At 35.4% G+C, this 27,583-nt stretch overlaps 1 protein-coding gene and 1 long non-coding RNA gene across 2 annotated transcripts in view; one reads left to right on the top strand and one right to left on the bottom strand.

Annotated features, from left to right (window-relative positions):
- SCUBE2 (signal peptide, CUB domain and EGF like domain containing 2) overlaps positions 1 to 27,583 on the top strand; it is an 82,065-nt gene that overhangs the window by 44,145 nt on the left and 10,337 nt on the right. The window contains exons 15-19 of the mRNA XM_031941329.1: positions 691 to 846; positions 1,250 to 1,456; positions 14,064 to 14,231; positions 21,506 to 21,685; positions 24,195 to 24,356. Of these exons, the coding sequence (XP_031797189.1) occupies positions 691 to 846; positions 1,250 to 1,456; positions 14,064 to 14,231; positions 21,506 to 21,685; positions 24,195 to 24,356 (873 nt within the window). The remainder of the gene's footprint in view (positions 1 to 690; positions 847 to 1,249; positions 1,457 to 14,063; positions 14,232 to 21,505; positions 21,686 to 24,194; positions 24,357 to 27,583) is intronic.
- On the bottom strand, positions 840 to 8,124 carry LOC116419718. The gene is made up of 4 exons (XR_004230001.1): positions 7,850 to 8,124; positions 7,649 to 7,711; positions 2,434 to 2,650; positions 840 to 1,272 (listed from the first exon to the last, which is right to left on the bottom strand). It is a non-coding gene; the product is annotated as an uncharacterized LOC116419718 (long non-coding RNA).

Below are 27,583 nucleotides of genomic sequence, written 5' to 3'. Positions count from 1 at the left end.
ACCTGGATCAGACCAGCTAGCTACCCCCTTCCTCAGCTCACATGTGCAGCTTCATAAGAGACAAGAACTTTGGGGATCACAAGGGTGGAAACAACAAGACAAGTAGGACTCAATGGCCCTGGAGTGGGGGGTTGCAGGACTATGGTACAGATCCTGGTAGCACCATTTGTCAGTTTTATGAATTTAGGCAAGTCACTAAACTTCCCTGGGTCTTAATTTCCTCATCAATAACGTGGGAATAATAATACTTTCACAGCCTGTTTGACAGAGTGGTAAAAAAGGTTTTTGATAACTTCAAAACACATGAAATGTAAGTTATCATTTACACACAATCAGTTGTGGTAACACAAGCTAAACCCCAGGGAATCAGCAGTTATTCTACAGGAACATTGGTACTGTTTTCATACTTAGATTTCTGATCAGTTAAAAAAAAGGTGGTTTTTTTTTTGGTCAATGGAATATCATCTCAGGAAGATGAATCCATTTTAAGGTGATCTGATCCAGGAGGTTCTGGCTTTTTAAATGAGCAAAACATTTATGTGTATTGTAATATCATAATGTCTGGATTTTATCATTTGATTCCTTAAATGCTTTCATAACAAAATGTTTATTGGCACCATAGTATATGTTCTGTTGATTCTGCTAGAATTTGGCTTCTTGTGATTCTGTTTTTTTTTTCTTTCCACACAGAGAAGTACAGCTCAGTAAAAGAGAGCTTCCACTATGTAAACCTTACATGTGGCTCTGGCAAGCAAGTCCCTGGAGCCTTTGGCAGACCAGCCCCAACTAAAGAAATGTTTATCAGTGTTGACTTTGAGCTCGAAGCAAACCAACAGGAGGTGACAGGTTGGTTTGAAGTTTCCCCAGGTGCAATCAAGGCTTCTCCCAGCTTGTTCCTTATTTCTTCTTTCTTCACTTTTCATCCTTATTTACAAAAAATAAAAATAATGAAATATCTCCTGTTTTGTATTTTTTATTTTTTGCCTTTAAGCTACATTGAATTGGTTTGGAAGTAGGATTTTCCCTTCCTTACAAGAACCTAAAGATGACATTTTGTGATTGCCAAATCCATTTGAATGCTGCCTAATCTGCTAATACCACTTTCCCATAATTAAGACCTTTCCCCCGTCCCCATCTACCATTGTAGTTTGGGATGTTGGCTTGTGTTGGCATTTCAAACTGGATGCTGCCCGATATTATGGCTTTTATGTACCCTGTCCATGTTATTCCTTGTCTCTTGATTTTATAGCATCTTGTGATCTGAGCTGTGTCCTGAAGAAAACAGAGAAGAAATTACGTAAAGTTATCCGCACACTTCGGAAAACAGTTCACCGTGAGCAATTCCATCTTCGTTTGTCAGGAATGGATTTTGAAGTGGCAAAAAAGTTCCCCAGAGTATCTGAACACCTGGCAGATCCCTGTGGCTTGGGGCAAGAACACAGAAAGGGCAAATGTGGTGAGTGGCCTGGTTAGGAGCCTTCTTTGTTATGTAACCCATTCATGATCTGTTTACCTCTGCAAGTAGAAAAGTGAGTCACTAATGAGTATCAGATATAGTAGAAGAGAGCAAAGGTGAGCATCTTCCCTTGTGTGAGTGGAATTTAGCTCTGTTTATAATACACTGAGCCAAGGGGGAAGAGGATTGTATTCCTGTACATTATCCTTAAAAGATAGAACTATGTGCACCTTGATTTCCTCATAGAACAACTTGTAACTTTTGACCAAATACTCATATAATAAGAAGAAGAATTTACCACTGGAAGACAGGAGTGGAATCAGGATGTGTGGTGGGTAGTCCAGGGAATAAGGTGGGGGGATGGGGGGGGTGGAGTTTGTTTGGAGCCACTCCCCAAAATGGCAAGTGCTGAGAAGAACTTACTGTGGGAGATCTTCTAATTATTATATAAGTTCTTCCTGGAACCTCCCTTCTGGGAAAGGACCCAGATCAGCCAAAACCAGCCCCTTTTCCAAACTTAGTCACTGTGTCCCTCAGTGCCTACATTCTCCTTCCTTCATCCTTGCATTTCAGCTTTCCTTCTGTCATTTTCCTCTGTTTCAAATTTAAGCTCCTTGAGGGCAAGCACTGTTTTCTTTTTGCTTGAATTTATGCTCCAGTACTTTGTACAAAGCTTGACATATAATAGGTGCTTAATAAATGTTAATTGACTAAAGCATATAGTACTATAGATCCAAATTCAGAGGAACCAAAGGGTTACAAAAGTCCTTGAAGTGGTGGTTGAAGAGAGAAACATATCTGAGAATCATAGTACCTCTTAACAGGATGCAGAAGTTCCCTCTTCTCAAATTCTGATTTTTTATCCCAGCCAGAGCCCTTGACTTAAAGCAAATGAGGGAGTAGAGAGGTACTCAGATGTACAGTGTACATCAGTTATCTGAAGGGTTTTTTTTGTTAAATACAAAAGAAATGCTAACCTGCCTTAGAGCCAGAAGTGCACATGGACAGAAAAGCTGATCCAGCAACCTTTGAAACTTCCTTTAGATGCTTCTGGGAGGTGATCAGGGCTGCCCAATGGCGTTGTGCATTTCACCCTGGCTCTGTACTGTCCAGGTCCCTGTCCTCTGGCAAGCCAGGCCGGGCTTTATCTTGTCTTCCTTTAGGTGGACTTCTCCCAGAAGAGCTCTTGTAGACCTAGAGGGCAGCAATCTCCAGTTGAGAAACCTAGAAACTTCTGACCTTTAGAATTTATAAGACTGCTTGTAAAGTTGGACACATAAGCCAGGACCATTGTTTAGTCCCTTCCACTCAGGGAAGGAAACCCAAAAAAGGCAAGGCCCAGGCTGAAGCTTGCCTAGCAAGCTCCTGCACTATGTGTGTGAATGCCAGGCCAAAGGAGTGGGGGAGCCCTCTTCCTCACCCTTCACAGGAAGCCTAGAGAGTTCTTGCTGTTTTGGAGATCTGGCATAAAGGAGCGACTGTAAGTGGAGTTATTCCCATTTTAAGGTTCATCATCTTCAGCTTCTCTGGAGTGGAGGAAAAGGGACCCTGCCTGCCACTGTAGCTCCTTGAGTATATAACCTGATACAGTCTCTTGGCAGATTTTTACTAATACTAATAGAATAGGTACAAGTATTTTAAGAACAGATAGATTATTTTTTCTTTTTATAGTGTCTTTAGGAATAGCCCCAGCTGTGGAGATGCTGGTTTTGGAGATTTGGTTAGTATTGTGATTCATTGCATATACTTTTCCAAAACAGAGTGGAAAGCAACCCTCTCTGTTTGCTTCGCAATTTCTCAAGTATTTCTACATCATACCAACTGTCTTTCTTAAACAAAAAATAAAACTGGTTAATATTTTCCTCTCTTAATACTAGCTTTGACTATTTCCTAGAAATAAAAAAAGATTCTCTCTCTTTGTCTAAAAATATTAGTTCTTATTTACATTGTACTTTTTAGCTTACAAAGTGTCCTCCCAACAGTCCACAAGGTAGGTCCTTTCTACTTTCTAGGGTTCTGTTTATAAAGTTGGATGGGATAAACAAGCCAGATCCATCAGATCTATAAGGGTCAAACTTTTCCCCACCCACCTTTGTTAGCTGACTTTTAGATAACTTTGTGCATTAGTCAGTGAGTCTCTGTGACAGAAACTCAAGGAAAACTGATTTTCTCGGGCCCTGTAGACCAAATTCTAATGAGAATGTTGCCGTAACACTGCCTGGTATAAGTTGCTCAAGTACAAAGGTCTGAGGATAAGGGTCAGATGTTATCTTAAGAGAGGCCTAATGACCATGACAGCTTATTCAGGTTACCCAGTGTATTTTATATGTAGCTGCCTGTGGTGAATGAATGTGACTTTACAATGCTTGTCAAACTAAATTAGGTGAGGTTTTGTTTTGTTTGGTTCTTAATGAGGCACAGTGACTTTTCCCCAGTAACTCTTCTTGCCATAGAAGGATTTGGGGACCCTTTTGGGGCTCTATTGCCCTGATTTCAACTTTAAAGATTTTATACCAAGAAGAAAATCCCAAGGAATTAATAGTTACATGTCTTCACCTTGTGCCGGGTAGGTTTTGTGCTGATTCAGGCATAAGGGGGAGGAATTGTCAGAGAGAGGGAGTCTCCGGGTAAGGGTCAGATACATTAGAAAGCAACTGACACTTTTCCTGTTTACCTCACATATTTGCAATGTAATTGGGCAGGTCCTTTGGTTTTAAGAGAAACTGTTCATAGACATTTAGGTTTATAAATTGTGGGGAAAAGTGACTGTAACTTAAAGATATTTACTGTTCTTTATTTACTTAGTCTGATGGGATTCATAAAAACAAGAATGATTAGTATGATCTAATCTCTGTGGATGTTATGTAAAGATCAAAACTAAAGATTGGATAAAATCTGACAGGATGATTAGATCAATGATTTTTTTCTTTTAGATTTAAGACATGGTTTTTGGTGGCTGCAAGAGGAAGGAACTTTGCTCTGGGCTGAGGAAGGAGGAAGTGTGTGTGTTTGTGTGTGTATGTGTTTGAGTGCATATGCATAGTGCAAGAGTAAATTTTAATTTTAAAACAATCATGTGCTTTTAATATGACTATACAGAGTTGTTATTGAAGAAAAGAAATATTTGACATTCTGGGTGATAAGAGTTGAATTCTTAATATAACTGATATAAAGCATTCTTTAAATCTATAAGATCAAGCTATGATATTTTCCAAAGATCATGCAGCTTTATGTTGTCTTGAAATTATTTTCCAGTAGTTTAGCAAAGCTCTTGTCTTCCCAACTAAACTGTAATAATAATTATGCACCTAGACATCATCCCACATTCTTGTTGCTGTTCCCAAATGGCTTTCTTCTAGTATTAAATATGCCTCAGGTATATAGACATGAATCATTCTTATGTACAAGGTAGAAACATCCTCATTCACACTATATTTGAAAAAGATTGAGTTATATCTAATCATGTATCTGACCTGTGATCTTGGCCTTGCCTTTAAAATAAAGAACAGATAGGCTTACAGAAAGAGTGTGTAGAGGGAAAAGCAGCAGATTCGGTTCCCTGTGCTTCTGTGAGACCTTGCTCTGGAACCATGTGACCCCAGTTAGAGGTTGTGGCAGAATGGGCTAACTGTGGAGCTGTAGGAATGAATTTATTTCTAAACAAGTTCGTTTTTAAACAAGGGTTGGGATTTTCAGGACCAAGCCTCTCTAAGAAAAGAAGTTTATGGGATAATGCTGAGTCAGTAAACCAAGCTTTCTGAAGAAGAGTTTCTAAGCAACACTGGACAGTGCAGGATGGTAGTCTAGTAATTACTTGAGAGAAGATAAGGAATTCTTTTACTAAGAACACCAGGACCAATCAGAGGCTAGAGTCAATCAAGGGATGGCAGTATGATGTGGAAGAATAAATCCAGACCCTGTTTCTTCCTTCAGTGAACCCACAGACTCAGACCAAAAGAATGCATTGTTAATTAATCAAATTAAATGTATATAACCTGGAGAAAATATCCAGGAAATATTAACCAAAAAAGCAGGAGAAACAGAAAAAAAAAAAACAGGAGAAAAGCAGGAACCTTGAAAGGAAGCCTGATAGAAAAGTCAAGGAAAGAAAAAAAAAGAAAAGAGAATCAGTAATGAAAGCCTGAGAGATCAAGGAAAGCTAAGAGTGTAGTTTGTTTGTTTGTTTTTTAAATAGTGATTTCCTTGCTTTAGACATTTTGCTCCTTTATTTTGTTCTCATATCCTTGAAGGATTTACCTTTTGCTTGTGACCTTCTGTTGTACCTGAAATGAGGGAGTTGCTGGAATGGAATCCTATAAGTCATCACATGTCATAATTATGAGATCTGGGCCATAGAAAGGCACTGGGACTTGGTCAGTCACATAGTGTTAAGCTACAGAATCATGAATAAAACCAGGATCTCCTAGCTCCCAATCCAATTTCCTTTTCATTATTCTGGACTTATTCTCCTATTTTTTCTGCAAATAATATATTTTTTAAAAAGTTCCTTTATTGATAAGAACAAAGCAGTAGATAGATAAACTGATTCTTTTCTAAAACATTGCAATCCGATTTTGCATGCATTGATGATAGTTGGTTAATAATGTCAAGTTAGCCTTTGAGTGAATAGTATTTTCCTCATAATAAGTCGTATAATTGAAATAAAAGACTATTCCTTTGACAATATATAGGAAGGACTACCTGACAAAAAGCTGATGAACTCAGTGTGTGGAATGAGACACATAATTTTGGATGGGGCTGCACTGAATTTATTTTCACATTTGTTACAGGAATTTTGTTTGCTTTTTGTTTTTTTTCTTAAAGGGAGGGGAAGAAAAAAATAGATTTTTTTCTTAAATTTTTTAACAGTTCAGTTAAATTAAAAAGCAGTATATTGAAAAGAATGGTTTTAGGGGAGGGAAGGATTTGAAAAGTACAATTTAGAATGTGGGAGTTTGAAAAAGTAAATAAGTCCAAGAAGTTTTTCTCATTTCTAAGCCACAGGGTTAGTGGAAGAGAATGAAAGGTTTATTTTAGGGCACCAACTATGAAACTCCTGTCTTTTTTCACTGACCCAGTTAGTAGTAATATTTTCAAGTGGCAAATTCTACTTTAATGCTTTCTTACATTAAAACAAAACCAAACAAAAAATCTGTACAGAGTCTTCAAATAAATCCTATGGTGAGAGAGATCCTGCCGTCTCCATGATTAACCAGGGACTTTCACAGAAATAGAAGAAAACATAAATCCTTTGGACATGTTGCTGCTTAGAGTGACCTCAGTTCCTGAACTGTTAAAATGTGATAACTCCAAGGACACCATGGCAATCCATTTGCATTGGCGGTTTGTGACTTTCCTCCTAAAGTCAAGGCATGATTCTTAAGAAAATAGTTAGATGCTGGAAACTGACCCCTTTTATTAGGTTCACCTTCTTAGCCACAGAGATACCATAGTATTTGTCCACAGCATCAACTTCTCAAAGAAGAAGGGACTGAAAGGAGAGACAAGAGCCCTTAAACCTCTTTGTAGCTATTAATCCTGGCCCCTGCTGGCCTCTCGCCTTTTGCATCAGAAAAGCTTTCTCGTATTTTATTTTAAAGGGGACCAAAAACAGCTGTGTGAGATTTGAGAATGGGATTTTAATGGTCACTGAAGGCACACAAAGGCTGGGGTTGCAAAGATGAAGTGTACCAAGGCAATTGACTCCTTTGTTTGGTGTGCTCACAACAGTCAGGCTGCTAAAGGAGAAAAGAAAATCAACTGGAATTTCTAAGTTTTTTTGTTTGGGCTGGATCTTCTACACATTTGGAAACAGTTATCTCCAAGTTATTCTTGATGTGGAGTCCATGTTGAGAGAACCGAATCTTAGCTTGCTTCTCATGTTATTTGGGAGGTAAACAAAAGGAATGTGACGTGAACTTTTTCTGTGGAAGTTACTCTTTTAAGAAAAAATAGTTATTTCTTAACTGTTTATATGAAATAGGACTTTCATGGAGAATAAAAACAAACTTTGCTCCTTTCTTACCCAACCTCATTGAACCAATGGTGCCTTTCTAGTCCTTTAAGAAACAATGAGATCTAGGATGTTACAAGAAAACTCTCACCTCTCCAAAAAGGAGCTCTTTAAAGGGCTTCCAGTGCCTTAAATAACCCCAAAGAATGAATTTACACACACAAACATGTGCAACTCACTTTCAGGCAAATCCATAGGCTCTTCGTGGAGATAGCTGTAAGATCTGTTCTCTGCCAGTTGTGCTGTGATAAAAATGAACCACGTTGATTAATTTGTCCCAAAGTTGTCATTGGTGTAATTCTTGAAATCATTCTGATATTGTTAATAACCTTATAACTTGCTGTGTGCCCAAGATGGGTAACTTACTCTTTTTGACTTACCTGAGTTAGTTTGGTAAGAGACGTGAAGTCCAGACACTTTGTTAGGCACTCTCTGATGCTCTTTCTCCATGTGCAGCCAACCGACAAAAAGGCGGTGTCCAGCTGTTCCTTAAGTGAGAGGAAGATTTAAAGGTATTATGATACAGTAACAGTTTGGTGAAGTCAGAGACTAACCACTAATTATTTAGGGTCAAAGGAGCGCAAGGTGTTTGGTCAGAATCAGAGGAAGAAGAAAAAGACCGGATCCTGTAGGAGCTCATGATGCCTATTGCTTTGGTCTTGGTTCTCTGCCCCTTTTATAATTGTTATTTGTGTTGATGTGGGTTTGTTGTTTAGTTGTTTTTTCAGTGTGTCTGATTTATTGTGACCCCTTTTGGAGTTTTCTTGGCAGAAATAGTGGAGTGATTCACCACTTCCTTTTCCAGCTCATTTTACAGTTGAAGAAACTGAGGCAAACAGATGAAGTAACATGCAGCCAGGAAATATCTGAGGCTGGATTTGAACTCAGGGAGAGGAGTCTCACTGCCTCCAGGCCTAGTGCTCTATCCCCTATGTCACCTTGCTGCCCATGAGTCATGCTAGGGTAGCCTGTATTAATTCTTTATATGTAATATATAATAACATAATATATATATATATATATATATATATATATATATATAAACATCTTTATAAAACTCTTCCTTCTCACAGAGAAGTCTCAAGGCCTGAGTTAAAGCTCTGTCTCCCCTGCAGAGATTCAGAGGAACCTCTGACAAGTTGGGGGTAATTCTCTAATGCTGTCAACTCAAGCCCTACCAGTATCCTTTCTTTTAGGATTGTCAGTTGAGGATCATGTTCATAGCTTTTAGAAAGGGATATTTAAAGTAATAAGATAATAATTGGTATAAAATGCCCTCTTCAAGTCTACAATACATTAAAAGTATATAGAGTTTGAAGGACAGTGGACTCAATCTTAAAGAGTGCATGTTGTAAAGAGGTAACTCACCCATCTCTTTTTTTTAAAGGGAAGAAGAAGGGGTTTATTGAAAAGGTCAGATTTCTTTTTTTTTAATTATAGCTTTTTATTGACAGAACATATGCATGGGTGATTTTTTACAACATTGTCTCTTGCACTCACTTCTCTTCCAACTTTTCCCTTCCCTCCCTCCACCCTCTCCCCTAGATGGCAGGCAGTCCCATATATGTTAAACATGTTAAAATATATACTAGATACACTATATGTGTCCAGATTCCTATGGTTCTCTTGTTGCACAAGAAAAATCAGATTCAGAAGGTAAAAATAACTTGGGAAGAAAAACAAAGATGTAAATAGTCTATATTCATTTCCCAGTGTTCCCTCAGTGTAGCTGATTCTGTCCATCTTTGATCAATTGGAACTGAATTGGATCTTCTCTTTATCGAAGATATCCACTTTCATCAGAATTGATCCTCATTTTGTATCGTGCAACTTTGCTAAAGTTGTGGATTATTTCTAATAGTTTTTTAGTTGATTCTCTAAGGTTCTCTAAGTGTACCATCATATCATCTGCAAAGAGTGATAATTTGGTTTCCTCATTACCTACTTTAATTCCTCTTAATCTCTTTTTCTTCTCATTGCCAAAACCAGCATTTCTAATACAATATTGAATAGTAATGGTGATAATAGGCAACCCTGTTTCACCCCTAATCTGATTGGGAATGGTTCTAGTTTATCCCCATTACATATGATGCTTGCTCATGGTTTTAAATAGATGCTACTGTTTTAAGGAAAAGTCCATTTATTCCTATACTCTCTAGAGTATTTATTAGGAATATGTGTTGAATTTTATCAAATGCTTTTTCTGCATCTATTGAGATAATCATATGTTTTTTTTTTAATTTGGTTATTGACATAGTCAATTATGCTAATAGTTTTCCTAATATTGAACCAGCCCTGCATTTCTGGTTTAAATCCTACTTGGTCGTGGTGTATTATTCTAGGGATGATTTTTTTGTAATCTTTTTGCTAATATTTTATTAAAGATTTTTGCATCAATATTCATTAGAGAGATTGGTCTATAATTTTCTTTCTCTGTTTTCATCCTAGCTGATTTAGGTATCAGTATAAAAGGAATTTGGTAGGAGACCTTCATTCCCCATTTTTTCAAATGGTTTATATAGTATTGAAGTTAATTATTCTTTAAATGTTTGGTAGAATTCACATGTAAATCCATCTGGTCCTGGAGATTTTTTTTAGGGAGTTGATTAATAGCTTATTCTATTTCTTTTTTCTAAAACGGGACAATTTAAGTAATTTATTTCCTCTTCTGTTAATCTGGGCAATCTATATTTTTGTAGGTATTCCTCCATTTCAATTAGATTGTCAAGTTTATTGGCATAAAGTTGGGCAAAGTAACTCCTAATAATTGCTCTGATTTCCTCTCCATTGGTGGATAGTTCTCCCTTTTCATTTTTGAGACTAACAATTTGATTTTCCTCTTTCCTTTTTCTAATCAAATTAACTAAAAGGTTTATCTAATTTATTAGTTTTTTCATAAAACCAACTCTTTGTTTTATTAATTCAATAATTTTGTTAGTTTCAATTTTGTTGATCTCATTTTATTGTTAGAATTTCAAGTTTGGTATTTGAGGGTTTTTAATTTGTTCTTTTTCTAGCTTTTTTAGTTGCAAGCCCAATCCATTGATTTTTTTTCTTTCTCTATTTTATGCAAGTAAGCATCTAGAGATATAAAATTTCCCCTTTGCTTTGCTTTGGCTGCATCCCACAAATTTTGGTATGTTGTCTCATTATTGTCATTCTCTTGGATGAAATGATTGATTGTGTCTATGATTTGCTGTTTCACCCATTCATTCTTTAGGATAAGATTATTTAGTTTCCAATTTCTTTTTGGTCTATCTTCCCCTAGCCTTTTATTGAATAATTTTTAATGCATCGTGATCTGAAAAAAATGCATTTACTATTTCTGCCTTTCTGCATTTGATTTTGAATGAACTGCTGAGAATAAAGTGTACTCCTTTCTGTTTCCATTCAGTTTTCTCTAAAGATCTATCATATCTAGCTTTTCTAGTATCTATTTACCTCACTAACTTCTTTCTTATTTGTTTTGTGATTTGATTTATCTCATTCCGAGAGAGCAAGGTTGAGATCTCCCACTATTATAGTTTTACTATCTATTTCTTCTTCCAACTCTCTTAACTTCTCCTTTAGGAATTTAGATGCTATACCAGTTGGTACCTGTATGTTTAATATTGATATTGTTTCAATATCTATGGTACCCTTTAGCAAGATAATTTCATTTCTTATCTCTTTTAATTAAATCAGTGTTTGCTTTTGCTTGATCTGAGATCAGGATGGCTACCCCTGCTTTTTTGACTTCACCTGAAGCATAGTAGATTCTGCTCCAGCCTTTTACCTTTATTTTGTATGTATCGCTCTGCTTTAAATGTGTTTCTTGTAAACAACATATTGCAAGATTCTGACTTTTAATCCAGTCTGCTATCTGTTTATGTTTTATGGGAGAGTTCATCCCATTCCCATTTACAGTTAAAACTATTAATTCTGCATTTCCTGCCATCGTATTAACCCCAAATTATACTTTTCTCTTTTCTCCTTTCCCTCCTTTCCAGTATTTTACTTATAAGCACTACTTGCCTCAAGCACACCTCCTTTAGAAATCCTCCCCCTTTCTTATACCTTTCCCCTCCTATTTGTTTTCTTTTCCATTTAGCCTACCCCTTCCCTTTTTGTCTTTCCCCTCCCACTTTTTTATAAGGTGAGAGAAGTTTCTTGGTGAAACCAAATATATCTAATATTCTTTTTTTGAGCAAAATCTGATGAGAGTAAAATTCACATAATATTTGTCACCCTCCCTTCTGTCCCTCAATTATAATAGGTTTTCTTTGCCTCTTCCTGAGATGTAATTTCCTTCATTTTACCTCCACTTTCCTCTTTTTTTCTGTTACAATCCTCTTTTCACCTCTAATTTCTTTTTTATATTATAACAGTAAAATCAGATTATACATGTATTCTCTCTCTATACCCATAACAGATATAGTTCTCAAGAATTTTTTTTTCTTTTTATCTTTTTTATGCTTCTCTTGAGTTCTATATTTGGAAGTCAAATTTTTTGTTTAGCTCTGGTTTTTTCATCAAAAATAAATGGAACTCACCAGTTTCATTGCATGTTCATCTTCTACCCTGAAAGAAAATGCTCAGTTTAGCAGGGTAATTTATTGTTGGCTGCATTCCAAGTTCCTTCACCTTTTGCAATATCAGATTCTAGGCCCTTTGATCCTTTAAAGTGGAAGCTGCTAGGTCCTGAGTAATCCTTATTGTGGCTCCTAGGTATTTGAATTGTTTCTTTCTGATTGCTTATAATATTTTTTCCTTGCTCTGATAGTTCTCAAATTTAGCCACAATATTCCTTGGGGTTTTAATTTTGAGGGCTCTTTTAGGAGGCATTCGGTGAATTCTTTCAATGGTCATTTTATCTTCTGATTCTATGACATGTGGACAGTTCTCTTTCATGATTTCCTGAAAAATAATGTCTAGGCTCTTTTTTTCATCATGGATTTCAGGGAATCCAATAATACTTACATTGTCTCTCCTAGATCTATTTTCCAGGTCAGTTGTTTTCCCAATTATGTAGTTTACATTTTTTCCTATTTTTTTTATATTTTTGGTTTTGCTTGACTGATTCTTGAGTTATTTTCTTTTTCTGTTTCACAAATTCTGTTTTTCTGGGAGTTGTTTTCTTTTTTCATTTTATCAAATTTATTTTAATGAGTTATATGCCTTTTCTAAACCCTCTTGCAAATTTTTCATTTCCTTTTCCCATTTTTCTTCTAGTTTCTCTTTTAAGATCCTTTTTAATTTCTTCTAGGAGAGCCTTGTGTAGTGGGAGCAGGTTATACTCCCTTTTGGGATTTCATCTGGAGATATCTGCCTTTAATCACCTCAGGGTTGATATCTGTTCTTCTCTTTCACCATAGAAGCTGTCTATCGTCAGAGTCCTTTTTTATTCATTAAAAAAAATGTTAAGGTCTGCTTTTAGGGCAGGAGAGGTTTTCCAAGCTTCCTCTACAAGCAATGGCTTGCTCTAGGAGTGGCCGCAGTTGTGCTGGGTCAGTGCTGACTCACTCCTGGTGCTGGGTGGGTGTGGCCAGGTCCCTTGAGATCCTGGTCTTTTGGGGTTCACGTTTTACCTTTTTTTATAGCATGCATTAGGCATCTCAGGCATTCCTAACCTTTTTGATGGCATGGATCTATTTGGCAGTCTGGATCCCTTGTCAGAATAATGCTTAACACATTTAAAAATAAATTTTAAAACAAATTATATATATATATATATATATATATATATATATATATATATATAGTATAAAATACATAGAATAGAAGAAACCAATTACATTAAAGCAGCTATCAAATTAAGAAGCTTGGCTAATTAGTGATATTCTGTAGGCATTACTGTTTGTGGATGACATTGGGCTAAATCTATCAAGTTCTGGAATAATACAATCTCCTAATTTAGTTATACAACCATTTAAGAGAATTCAGCCTAACAATTCACAAAGGAAGATTCAAGTGGACGAAGAATGCCTATTGCCCAGACTATATTATGTTGGCCTGATCCTTCCATACATACTTCTTGAATAGACATTGTTAATACTTAGCATTTATATAGAACTTTAAGATTTGTAAAACACCATTAGGTCCTCACAACCCTGTGAGGTGGATGCTATCCCCATGTCATCGATGAGAAAACTGAAGAATTAAATGTTTGTTCAAGGTCACCAAGGCATGATTCTAACTTGGGAGTTTCTGATTCCGTCCCCTCTGCCCGTACCTGACTGCCATGCTTCCATAAATAATAAGCCCGAGATAGAAAGCCAGGTTTCATTTTGGAAACTGATTTCATTTTCAATAATCTGTTGTTTGAAACAATAAAATTCCACCATCCCCTTCGCATCTTTACAACATCCCCTCAAAGCAAGAAGTTGCACCTCCCTGTTTTTATAGATGGGGTGATGTCTCATTCAAGGTTACATAGTAAGAGATTGATGGAGTCAGGACAGAGTCCAGATTCACCTGGTAAGTTAAAGCTTCACCTTTGTTTGTGTAAGTGCCAGCTCTGGTTACCATCAGCATTATCTGTTCATCTTTTAGATTTGTATAGATTGTGCTCAAGCTCTCTGCTGACCAGGTCACTTTCCCCCCTTGCTTTTGTAGTCTCTTGCAGTGTTGGAACATATGATGGAAGACAAGGGCAGTGCCTTTTATGTCCAAATGGGACGTACCAAGATGAGGAAGGACAAATAACATGTAAACCATGCCCAAACTTTGAGAAAGCTGGGAGCCCAAAGACCCTAGGAGCTCGCAACATGTCTGAATGTGGAGGTAAAGAAGCTGAAATTGTTTTCCTTTGTCTTTAAAACTAATAAAGATTTTTATGTTATTCAATTTTTTTACACAGAAGCTATGATAGCCTTATTATATATAGCAAAATAAATATTGCTTTGAATTAAACTGAATTTAATGCTTGGCACAAGGAAATTATTAATGCTGATATTATTGCTTTATTTGATGTAAATATATAATAATCTAATGATTGAAAGTTTGATTAGTATATACTTGTTTAAGGATATAGAAAGGAGTTAGATTTCTTTTTGTTTGAAACAGATTTAACTTATTTATTGTGAAAAACTCGTTAAGAACTCTAAACAAGATAAAATTCTATTTGTCTCTCAATTCTTTTCTAATTTTAGGATCTTTGCATATGACTTTACACATTGTAATTATTATGTTCAGACTATTTTATGCATGCTTTTTCATATACATATCTTTAGATACTGAAATATAAAACACATGTTCATCATTTTTAATTGCTGTATGATATTCCACTGTGTTAATTATACAATTGTTTGATCTAAGCCATCACCATATTGTGAGGCATTTAAGTTAATGTCATTTTTTAGAAATTATAAATCTGATTTTAATTTTTAAAAACTTTGATAAATGAATTTCAAATTAGGCCTTAGAAAAATTTGATTCTGAAACCAAGCTAAATCAGGTTTTTATAGGGTATATGCTTTTTATTTATTTTCCTCTAATTTTTATTTGAGAAGAAAAGAAATGGGAGAAGGAAGTGCTATAATCTTGTTAGAGAAAATAAACATTGTGACAAAAAATTTGCATAAGAGTTTTGGTACATTTTAATGTTAAAATACATAGGAATCCCTCTGACCCTTATTCCTTTCCTTTTCACGTCTAATATCTTGCTTTGTCAGATTGCCATGGTCTACCCTAGAAAAGTTAATTGGAACTATTAAAAAAATTTCCAGATTCTCAGAGTTGGAAGTAACCCTGGTGATCATGGAGTCCAACTCATACTTGGACAAGTATCCCTGTTGTGAGTGGTCATCCAACCTTTGTTTGAAGGTTTCCAGTGATGAAGAGCCCTTTTCTACTTTTGAATAGTTCTGTTAGAAAAATTTTTCTTCCTATCAGGCCTGTTCTCCTTTTTTGCAAGTTCACTTGTTGTTTCCTACTTCTGTCCTTTGGAACTACACTGAAAATTAGAGATTAGAATTAGAAAAATCTAATTCACCCTTCCAAATGATAACCTTTAAACAATTGAAGACTACCATGAACCCCTGAAGTCTTCTCCAAGATAAACATTCTTACTCTTTTCCCACTTCTTTCCCATTCTTTATGTCATTGTGGTCTCTTCACCATCCTGGTCATCCTCCTGTAGTGTTTTTTAAAACATACCACCCAGAACTGACACTAATATTTTACATGTGGGCTGAACCCATCAAGACCTTATATCTATCTATAATAAAATGCAACTAATTAGAGGCAATCCGTAGTTCTAGCTTGTTAAGATCTTCCATGAATCCTGTCATTAGAATGTTAATTTTAACAATGGAGCCACAGATCTCGATTCATTCATGTCTTTTAGTCCTCTGTAATACCTGCAAATCATTCATACATAATCTTTTTAAAATGCTGGAGATTTTCTTCAAGTTTTTGAACATTCCATGAAAACACTCAGGCTGTCCATCTCTTATCCTTCTGCTCATTCTATGATTAACCCACCTCCTTTTCCAATTGTACATTTCTTCATTGATATTCCTTACATAAATTCTTCGTACAAGTCATCATTAGTAATACACTTCAGCCAACTTGCATCTATTCTATTCACCTTTGAATCACCACTTCTTTTATCAAGGAACTATATTTGATTTTCACACTTTATTGGAGCATCTTTAAAAGGCTATGCTTTGTTCTCAGTTTTTTTTTTTTAAGAAAAATAAATACAGTGGGATCCTGTATTTGTTATAACCTTTTAATTGTATGATTATGAAGGTAAGGTCTACTTTGATTTCTTAATTAAACTTCTTTTAACATCAATTAATCAATACTTTTGCTATAGTTATTCAGTAGCTATACAGCTAAATTTTATTGTCATTCAGATCCCATTTATCTACTAATTCAAATACTATTTTAAGAAACCTTGTTAAATGCCTTCCTGAAATCAAGATTTACCATATGCATGGTATTTCCCTGATCTATCAATCTGATAATTTAGGAAATTGAGGAAATTTAATATGACTTTTTTTTTTTAGTTAACCCATGCTGGTGCATTAATGCTTTCTAAGTACTTACAAGTACTCTGTTAAACATTTGTCAAAGAATTTTATTAGGGAATTAGCATCAAGGTCATTGGCTCACGGTTTGTGGATACTTTTTACCCTTTTATGAAAAGTGTGTTGGTAGCTATGTGCTGGAATGGATAGAAATAGGAAGAACTGAGTTCAAATCTAGCCTCAGAGACTATATAGACACACTAGCTGTGTGACCATGGCAAGTCACTTGACCTTTGTCTCAGTTTCCTCAAATGGAAAATGGAGATAATAATAGCACCTACTTCCTAGGGTGGTTGTGAAGATCAAGTGAGATATTTGTAAGGCTCTTCTCAGCATGACTGACACATACCAGGTATTATAAAAATATTATCTGCTATTATTTTCTCTAATCTTCTAATACCTGATTATTTTAAGACCACCAACATTGATTCAGCAATGTCTACAAGTTCTTTTAGTATTTAGGCATATAATTCACACAGGCCAGGAGATTTGAAATACTTTAAATCAGTTAACTTTTGCTTGCCATCTAGGGGAGGGAGTGGAGGGAGAGTGGGGAAAAATCGGAACAGAAGTGAGTGCAAGGGATAATGTTGTAAAAAATTAACCCGGCATGGATTCTGTCAATAAAAAGTTATTATAATAAAAAAAATAAATCAGTTAACTTTTCCTAGTCTTCTCACCTATCATGGGCTTCAGTGCCTTCCTAACAAGAGTATTCTGCCCATTCCAAAACCAATACTAGTAATAACAACAACAGTAATAGACACCTCAGAGCCCAAGCCATAGTCATGGAGAATAGGTAGAGAGGGGATGGGAAGCAAGAATGACAAAATAAGGTAATGCCAGCTGAGATGATGTAGAGTGTACTTTTTGGTTGTAAAGGCACGGCAGTAATCTTAGAGCGAAGTAGCCATTTAGGCTCTGGAAGTACCATTGATTGGGTTAGTATCTTAGCTTCTATGACCATAAAGTAGATGCAGCTAATCCTATTTGATCATTTGGAATCAGAGGACAGTAGTGTAAGCACATTCCTCCATGTCTTGATATACCACAAGAATGCAATCAGAAATTGCATTGGAACCAATCAGAAATGCTAAAATGATACTTTCAAGAAGTGTTTCAGGGCACATGATGATAAAAAACAAAAACAAACAAACAAACAAAAAAAAACATGCAAACCACGATTGTGCATGAAATGGCTTGAAGAAATTTATGTTTTTATTATATGCCAGTGCCATATTATAAAAATGAAAACCGATCTTAGCAATTATAGGCAAGGGCTTCATGCTGCTTTTTGTCAATAATACCCTGAGGTCCAAATTATACAGCAGTGTGTTATGGAATCATTGTAGGGAAATTGTAAGAAATAACTTAATTCCTAAATCAAATTAAAGAAAATAAAAGTAGAAATTGAAGAGTTAATTAAATCTGGAAAGAAAAAAACGGAATCAACTAAAGGCAATAAAAATACAATTAGACACCAGAAGTGCTGTAAATAATTTTTTAAAAATGCAACACTTCCAGTAGCTTGAATAATTTTGAAGGGGAAATTGGCATGTTTAAAATACAATTTTGAAAAGCCTCTTTTGAATTTGATAACACAAATCCAGCAGACCAATTATACCAAAACAGAAGAATTTTTAAAAATTAAATATACCAGGTAGCTAACATTGATATAATGGTTTGCTAAATATTTTATAGACACATCACAAACCTGTGAAATAGATGCTGTCATTGTTCTCTTTTAGTACTTCTGCTTTTTAGAGCTTTAGATTAAAGCTGTGAGGGACCTCCTGATTTGCTGACTATTTTCTGGATGGGTATATACAATTTCTGGATGGATATATCCAATAGGAATCTTCATGGGTCTAAATAGATAGATAGATAGATAGATAGATAAAACTCTATTTTTCCCTCAGATTCTCCTTCCGATGTTTTGGATTTTTTTTTTTTTTAGCAAGGTAATTGAGGTTAAATGACCTGTCCAGGAATTCAGGGCCTACTGACTCCAGCAGAGCTGGTCCTCTTTCCACTGTGTCATCCAGCTGCCCCTGAATCTCTCTTCATCTGAACTTCCCTGCTTCTTCCAAGGTTACCTCCATCTTTCCAGACACCTAGTCTTACAACTTTGTCTCATCTTTGACTTCCTTTCTTACTCCACCATATCTAGGCAGTTGCCAAGGCTATTGATTCTACCTGCACCGGGTCCCTCACGTCCATCTCCCAGAGTCACCTTTTATGTTCAGGCTTTCATAACATTTCACCTGGACTCTTTTAATAGTCTCTCTTGGGTTGGGCTGGGCTCAATCTGGCATCTTATTCATTCAGTTTTTTTTAATAGGCTTTTATTTACAGGTTATATGTATGGGTAACTTTACAGCATTAACAATTGCCAAACCTCTCGTTCCAATTTTTCACCTCTTACCCCCCACCCTCTCCCCCAGATGGCAGGATGTCCAGTAGATGTTAAATATATTAAAATATAAATTAGATACGCAATAAGTATACAATTCATTCAGTTTTGATGTTGGTACTAAACAGGACATTCACAAGTCATTGAACAAACAGAGCAAATGAAAGGTGTTTTACCCTAATAGAGAGAAAAGCTATGTAACAATGATAGAATGGGGCTTATATGGAGATAGGACTGGTCAGAAAGGTAGGGTGTGATAAGAAATCTTTCTGAAGGATGCAGACCCCACCTGAGTGAGCTTTTTTTATGCTCTTAGGTAATCAGCAGATCCTTATGGCCAGAAGCTACAGGAAGCTTGAGAGGCATCCTAACACATATTTCCCTACTTCTAGTTCTTCCATCCTACACCCAGGTGCCAAAATGATATTCCTAAAGTAAAGGCCTGACCATGTTACCCCACCCCCTGCTCAAGAGAACCCCAAGGACCCTATTATTTCCAAAATTAATTAGAAACTCTTTCTCATATATTCCAAGACTTTTATGGTCTGACTTTGGCCCATTTTTGCATTATTATTATTATTGCATCTTATTCTTTTTCACACATTCTAAGGTCTAGGCAACCTGAACCCCTTGCTGTTTTTTACCCATGGCATTTCCTCCCTCATTTCCTTGCTTTTTCATAGGCTGTCCTCCATACCTCTACATACAATGTGGAAGTTTGAGACTTCTGGCACTGACTGGATTGCTCTAAATGGTATTTCTAAGCCAATTGCAGATGTTGTCTTGGAGCTCTCTCTGCTGGCCCACTGTGCATCATCTTCCCTCCTCCACTGAAGTGCTTAACTTTCTTTTTGAAACCTTTGGGGAAGCCTTCTAGAGAAATAACCTTCTCAAAAGAAACAACTAAAGGAGGCTCTTTGCTTTCGGTCAGGGGACTGATTCTGACTGAAGATTTCCTTGCTTCAAATAAAAAAAAAAAAAATAAAGGCTTCTGGGAATGGCTCAGATTTGGGTATTTGGATAGTTTTTGCCAGGCTGACAATAGTCTGATTGATTGATGTATTCTACAGTACTCCTAAATTAAATCCAGGAAACATGTTCTCAACTTTCTTGACTTTGCTTTAATTTGTATCTCTTTTCATGTTTTGAATGACCATTCCCCTTCATCTCTGCTTTTTGACATTTTTCCAAGCCCAACTCAGATTTTCAGCATAAGCAAAGCCTTCCTTGATTGCCTCTAACTAAAGGATTTCTCCTTCCTTACTTTTGATAGCACTCTCCAGTTATGTGCTTAACTATATAGTCTATCTTCTTTGACTATTCCCATTCCTTGTTTTCATTTTCTACATCCTAAGTTCCTTATTTATGTATTTCCTCTGTGTTGTAGTCTGAAAAAAAAAAACAGGCTATATTACATTGTAAGATATATATTTGGTGCTTAATAAAGGATTGTTGAATAGTTTTTTTGAAGGCCAAGCATAAGAAAATCTTATGGAAGTGATTTCATTGGAGCGTAGATTTCAGATCATAAGGGACCTTAAAGGCCATTGAATCCAACCCTCTCATTTTACAGATGAGGAAGAAGCCAGGAGAGACTCAGGGACTTGGCAGGGGTCATCATTTAACATCTGAGACAGGATTTGAACTCTGGTATTCCTGACTCCAAATTCAGCACATTACTGCATAATTTCCTTTGTGTTAATCTTAGTGTGGGGAAGACAGTATGACAGTGGGAGATGGTCTCAAAATGGCTGTGAATTTGTAATAGTGGGTAAGAGATAATCTAAATCACTTGTAATCTGTATGAGATGATTACCCCCTCAGCCTGCTACATGACTTGTTAACATTTTCGTTTTCATCATTTAAAGTTCTAGGATAATCCAGGGGTATATCTGAATTTTTCCTAATTATTAAAATTGCAATATCTGTTGGTAATTAATCAGCTGGTTCAGAATCCTGACCCTATTAAGTATTATTACTTAATTAAATATACTTTTACTTAACAAATTAGAAAAATCTTTTTCCAAAAAGCAATCACTCATTTCTCTTTATACATCAGAACTCCTCATCTCTGAGGCTTAAATATTAAAGTTACTGGCTATACAATTTATGAACATGATAATCAATAATACACAGACACATATTATCATTTCCAGTGTTTTAGCTGTGAGAAAAATTACAACCAAAGTCACCTTTGAACATTTCTACCACTCTTGACTTCTCGCTTCTATGACACAGCCCCACCATTTAGTTACCTTAAAATACCCAGAAAATTTCTTAAGAATTCCTTTCCTTCTCTTTGCAAGATAAAGACTCAAACAGTTCTTTAAAGAAATAACGCTTCTTCATTCTCTCTCTCTACTTACCTAGTCTCTATAGCAGAATCTATAAACTGTTAGCTTCCTCCCACCTTCCTCATAGAATGTCCGTTAATTACTGATCCTTCCACATTCTAAAGCCTCTTAGAAGCACCCTATGGAATCTATAGTCTCTGTGGGAAAACTTAATGGAACAGAAAGTGCCAATTGTTTAATTCTTTCACTGACAGGACAACAAATACTTGCTTTCCTAGGTTAGGCTCAGCTTGGTTTCCCTGATATTTCTTTCAGGTCAATGCCTTCCCGGCGAATATTCTTCAAATGGCTTTTCCCCATGCCAGCCCTGCCCTCTGGGAACATACCAGCCTGAAGTTGGCCGTACTTCCTGCTTTCCTTGTGCAAGAAGTTGGAGGGGAGAACTCACTACCAAACATCCCGGTGCTACCACTTTCCAGGACTGCGAGGCCAAAGGTAAAGTCGGAGAGAAGTACTAAGCATCTAGTAGTGATAGGAAAGAGAACATCTATTAAAATGCTGCTGCTGTTGCCACCAACAAAATTAAATACTCGTGGTCCGTGCTTGCAGAGCCCTGGCACACACAAGCTAGAGCTTATCTATAAGCCTGGCAATGGTCTTTAGGAACCTTCATGTCTCACAGTGATGGCTAGGTAGATGAACCCAAGTAGGACAGAAACAAATATTTATTTATTTAATGTTATGTTAATAATAATAATAATTCATATTTATTCCACATTTCTTATAGGAAAGTGCATATATTCTCTTCTTTTATCTTGATAATAGCCTTGTTGGGCTGTGTAGGTACAGTTCCCCCACTTTACAGTTGAAGAAACTAAGGCTCTAGGAAGTTAAAAGGCTTGCCCAAGATCATGTCAATAGAATCCAGGCTCAAATGAAGTCTTTTGGTTCCCAAGGCCATTGTTTTTACCACTACAAATGAAGCAGAGTCAATAATATGTTAAAACAGATTATGATGCTTGCACTCTGTCCTTCATGGGGTAATTCAACAAAATGAGTTTTTCTTTCAAAGCGATCATAATCTGTTGGGAGGGAATAAAGCTGTATACAAACATTATGGCACTAGACAGAATAAAATAAGAGCAAAGGAGAGATGCTATAAAAACTTTGAAGTGGCTATAAGGAAAAATCACTTTATAAACAGTAAAGTACCATATAGATGTGAACTGTTGTTCCCGTTGTTACCTAAAGAGTCAGTTCCTCCAATGATCCAAATTGATCAAGGACTTTTTTGTACTTAAACTAAAACCCATAATTGATTCAATAGAAAAGTGTTCCTGGAAAGCCATCATTTAAGTGGGGGTGGGATGGTGTTGTAAATTGCTTTGTCTGGACTATACTTTTAATAAGACTGCCTTGATGATACACAGTGATGTTATACTACCACCCCCTTTTATCCATTCTTTCTTTGAATATGATATATCTTCCTTTTTTTAATGGATATGTCATTTATTCTTAACATTCATTTTAAAAAATTTTGAGTTCCAAATTCTCTCCCTCCTATCCTTTTCCTATCTATTAACAAAATAATAAATGTGATATCAATTGTAATGTGAAATCATACAAAACATATTTCCATATTAACTATATTACAAAAAGAAAAGCAAAAAAGAATAAAGTAAAAAAATTATGCTTCAAAATATGCTCAGACTTGATTAGTTCTCTCTAAAGGAAGATAGTATTTTTCATCATGAGTCCTTCAGAATTGTCTAGGATCATTGTATTGATCAGAATAACAGTCTTTTGCAGTTGATCATGACAGTAGGGGACAATGATCCCCTAGTTCTGCTCACTTCACTTTGTATGGTCCATTTAAGTCTTCCAAGGTTTTTCTGAAATCAACTCCCCTCCTCCTCAATCATTTTTCATAGTACAATAGTACTCCATCACAGTTATATAAGGTATACTTTTCTAGAGCCAGATTCTAATCTTGTTTTATCCTACTAAATCTTAATAGTAACTCTGAGATCAAACTTGTTTAGGATCTCTAGTTTCTCATTTGTTGCCTGAACATTGGACATTTCTGCATAGACATTTGAGGCCATGGATTTTATGACTGGTCACTTTCTTGGATTTTGTCTCCTGTGAATCTTGGTATTTCCAGCTTGCTTTCTGTAATTTCATCTGTTCTCAATGACATTTAGCTTAATGGATTTATATAGGAAATGTTTTCTTTCCTCTATTTTTTTTCAAGATTTTTAAAGGATATGATGAAATAATATATTTGGAAATGCTTTTTACATAACAAGGCAGTAAATAAGTTTATAGGCCATTTTTTTTATTATTAGCATTTCTCTAAACAAAGGGAAAAAAATTGGGAGGTCAGTGTTCTCTGTTATGTGATTCTCTACATGACTTGAGAAACGAAATTCTGCACTGAATATGGGGTTGAAAAAATGCCCTCCAGAGTTCCTTTCAACTTTGAACTTTTTCATGATTTTGTGACTTGCATGCTTTTTCCACTCTGCCATATCCATTATTCCCTACTTAGAATTCTCTTCCCACTCCTCTCTACAAACACATGTCCCGTCCTTCAAAACTTTAATCATAGCTCACACTTTTCAAGAACCCTTCCCTTCTAATCATTTCATCAAAACACTTCATTCTTTCTGTAATTTATAGAATTTTTTTTACTATGTTAGTTGAATTAGTTTATGTGTCATATTTAAGGATATTATTGCTATGTTATGTATCTTCCATTAAACAGAGTTCTTTGAAGGCATAAATTATGACTTTTATTTCTTTTGTATTTCCTTATAATGCCTTGTGTTGATGTGCATAGAATGAGCATTAAAGTAAATGTTATTGACTAAAAGATCAACCGTAGTTATATAAATTAATATTATTTGAATGACAACCTGATAATTTATTGCGTGATTTGTGAAAGCTTTCTGGTTTAGTTCTGTATTTTTTAAAACTAAGTGATTATTTCCATCTCCTGCAGTTCAGTGTTCACCCGGACATTTCTACAACACTACAACCCACCGGTGTATTCGTTGCTCAGCAGGAACATACCAACCTGAATTTGGAAAAAATTACTGTATTTCCTGCCCAGGAAATACCACCACTGACTTTGATGGCTCCACAAATGTCACCCAATGTAAAAGTAGGTTGTTCCCTAATACTTTCCCCATTTAAATGTTAAAATTTTGCTTTCTAGTTTTTTTTGGGGGGAGGGAGAGGACAATGAAGGGAAAGGGGAGAGAGGAAGAGAAATGATTTCTTTACTTTGGTTTCTGTTTGACCCTTTACTCTTTGTGTGTATCTTATTGGACACCCCTTATCCAAAAGTGACTGCATGTCAGATTCTGGTGTTCTTAGAATTTCCCTTCTGAATTTTGACTCTGCCACTACTGACTTTAAACATCCCTACCACCAATGGATTTCCTAATATGGCTGAGCATTCCAAAAAGTTCTACCCTCAAAATTGTCCACAGTTCCCTTGGAGTCGCTATAGGGTAAGATGACTATAGTGATGCTCATATTTGGACCATCATTTTAAAAAATAGTTATGACTACTTTTTACTATCTTATTTTAGTGACACTAAGAGATGGCCCTGGATGCTATAAAAATTGCAGAATATCAATAACAATTATAATGAGAGGAAACTATCCTAAGATGATCAGTGAGATCAATTCTTTCTTATTTAAAATAGCTTATTCTGTAAATTCCTTTTATGAGATTACATAAGATGCAGGTTTCATAAGCAGATAAATAGTCACAAGCAAAGATCTCTAATTATATATTACTTTGTTTCACATAATTTGTTAACTTTCCAGATAATAAGGAAATTGAGTTCACTGTGCTGTTTAGTTGTTTGGTTCCATTATTTATATGGAAGTTGATGAATTTTATTTCTATAGGACAACTCCAGAAATAAATAACATCAATTCAATTACTCATAGAATTATAAAAAAATTTCTTGAAATCAGTGGAAGGACATTAAGAAAGTATATGAAAAAAGTCTAGGCATGAAAGGAACCTTGGATGTAGTTCTACTTTAGTTTCAGATATCATTATGATAGCAGGTATGGAGATCAAAGGATCTCAGAGCCAGAAGAGATTTGAAAGTCTATTTGTCCAATGAGAACCTGACTATGAAAACCTACAATAGGTAGCCTCAACTACAATAGGTAATCATCAAGTTTGAAACCTCTAATAGAAAGCAAAGGGTTTCCCTTGAAAGTGGCCTGTTTCACTTTTGGATAATTCTTATTGTATAGATATTTTTCTTATATCAAAACCAATTTAGCTTCTCTGCAACTTTCATCCTCTTATTAGTTCTGATCTTTGGGGCTCAGAAGGATAATTTCAATCCTTCTTCCTCATAATATAATTTTAAATACTTGAAGGGTTTTATCATATCTTTCTAAAGCTTCTCTTCAGACTAAATATCCCTATTTTCTTCAACTGATCCTCAGAAAACTTTCCAGTTATCTAATAATTCTAGTCACCCTCTTCTGGAGTCATGTGATCTTGCCTATATGTTTAATAAAATGTACTGCCTTAAACTCTTTAATCTAATGATATCACTACAAAATATACACTCCCAAAAGGCCAAAGACATAGGGAAACTATTTCTATGTTTATGTACAAGAATAGTTAGAGAAACACTTTTTATTCTTGTGAAGATCTGGAATCAAAGTGAATCCCCATCATTTAAAGAATGGCTAAACAAATGATGGCATGTGATTATAATGTAATATCATTATTAAAAGGAAAAATTCAGAGAATCATTGGAAGATTTGTATGAATTGGATGAAGAGAGAAGTGATTGGAGCCAGGAGGACAATTTATTGTATGAATTGTGATTATGATAATGTAAAGAAAAACAACTTAAAGATAATTAAGAACACTTGTCACTGCAACAGCCAGTCCTGACTCCAAAGACGGATGAGGAAGCATGCTTCCCATCCATTGGCATAGAGATGACGGTTTAAGGGTACAGAATGAAGTACTTGACTAATGTGTAGTTTTGTTTTGCTTGACTATATTTGTCACAAGGGAAATTTTTTACCTTGAGTAGAGAGAGAATTCTGGGGGCAGTTGGAGGGTAGTGAATAAAAAAAGAAAAAAAAATTGAACGAAACATTTTTAAAATTACACAAGAAACAAACAAATGGGGCAATTTTGTAATTTTAGTATTAAATTTAATATATACATTCTAAACTATATAATAGAAGTTTGCTTTTCTGATTTTTTTTGTATGTTGAAATGTTCATAGCTGCTGTTTAAGTTCTTGATTAAAAAGAAAATATGTGATGCACAAAACACAACATAGTTGTCCAGGTATTGCCTAACCCAGAATGGAGCATAGCAAATTATTACCTTATTCTGAAGACTGTGACTCTCTTAAAGAAACTTATAATAACATTATCTTTTTGTGGTGACAGCTTTCTTTGTGTTTGGTTCATCTTGAGTTAGTTGTCCATCAAAGATGTTCATTACAGGAATTGTTGATCAGCCATATCTTGTATTCTTGAAATTGATTTTTTTGAAACCTGATTGAGAAGTTTATACATAATTTTGTTAAATTGCATCATATTCAATTCATCCCATCTTTTGAGACTATATAGATTTTTCCATATTTGGACTATTCTGTCTCTTTAAACTTCATATTACCTGAAGATTTGACAAGGATGTCATTTGTACTTTCATTTGAGTCAGAGATAAAAGTGTTCAGCATCACAAGGTCAAGGACATAAATATGGTAATGTCTACTAGAGGCCTTTTTCCAAGTTGATGTTAACTTGTAACTTGGGTACTCCTTGGATTCAGACATTCAGCCAATTCCATATTAACTTACCTCTATCTCCAATTTCAGCTATTCATAAACAAAGAATAAAAGATTTTGTCAAATGCCTTGTTAAAAATGTTGATTGGGGAATGAGTAAACAAATTGCGCTGCCTAAACATAACATAATGTAATATTGCTACAATATAAGAAACATAAAGGCTTCAGAGAAGCATAATAAGTCTTATCTGAAATAAATAGACTGAGGAAAATTATATACAATGCCTACAACAATGAAACTGAATACTTTATAATTATGACTAAGCTTAGCCTAGGAATGCAAATTGAGAGAAGGCATCCTATTTCCTTCATTGCAGAAGAGGTAAGATTCTTTTGGTATAGAATGTTGCAGTGTCAAAGAATAAATATGTTGGTTGGTTTTTCAAAGTACTTTCCCTTCCCTCTCTTTATATCTTTATTTTAAGAGATGGCTTGCTGGGTTGAGTAGGTTTGGAAACATTCATAAAGTCAGCAGTAATTTTTTTAAAAAAGAAAACTCAAGTATTTTCACTACATTCTCCTTATCTACTAGTCTAGT

This window comes from Sarcophilus harrisii, chromosome 6 (assembly GCF_902635505.1).
Source record: "Sarcophilus harrisii chromosome 6, mSarHar1.11, whole genome shotgun sequence".
In the NCBI taxonomy this organism is placed as follows: Eukaryota; Metazoa; Chordata; class Mammalia; order Dasyuromorphia; family Dasyuridae; genus Sarcophilus; species Sarcophilus harrisii.
This window is presented reverse-complemented; position numbering and strand designations above follow the sequence as displayed.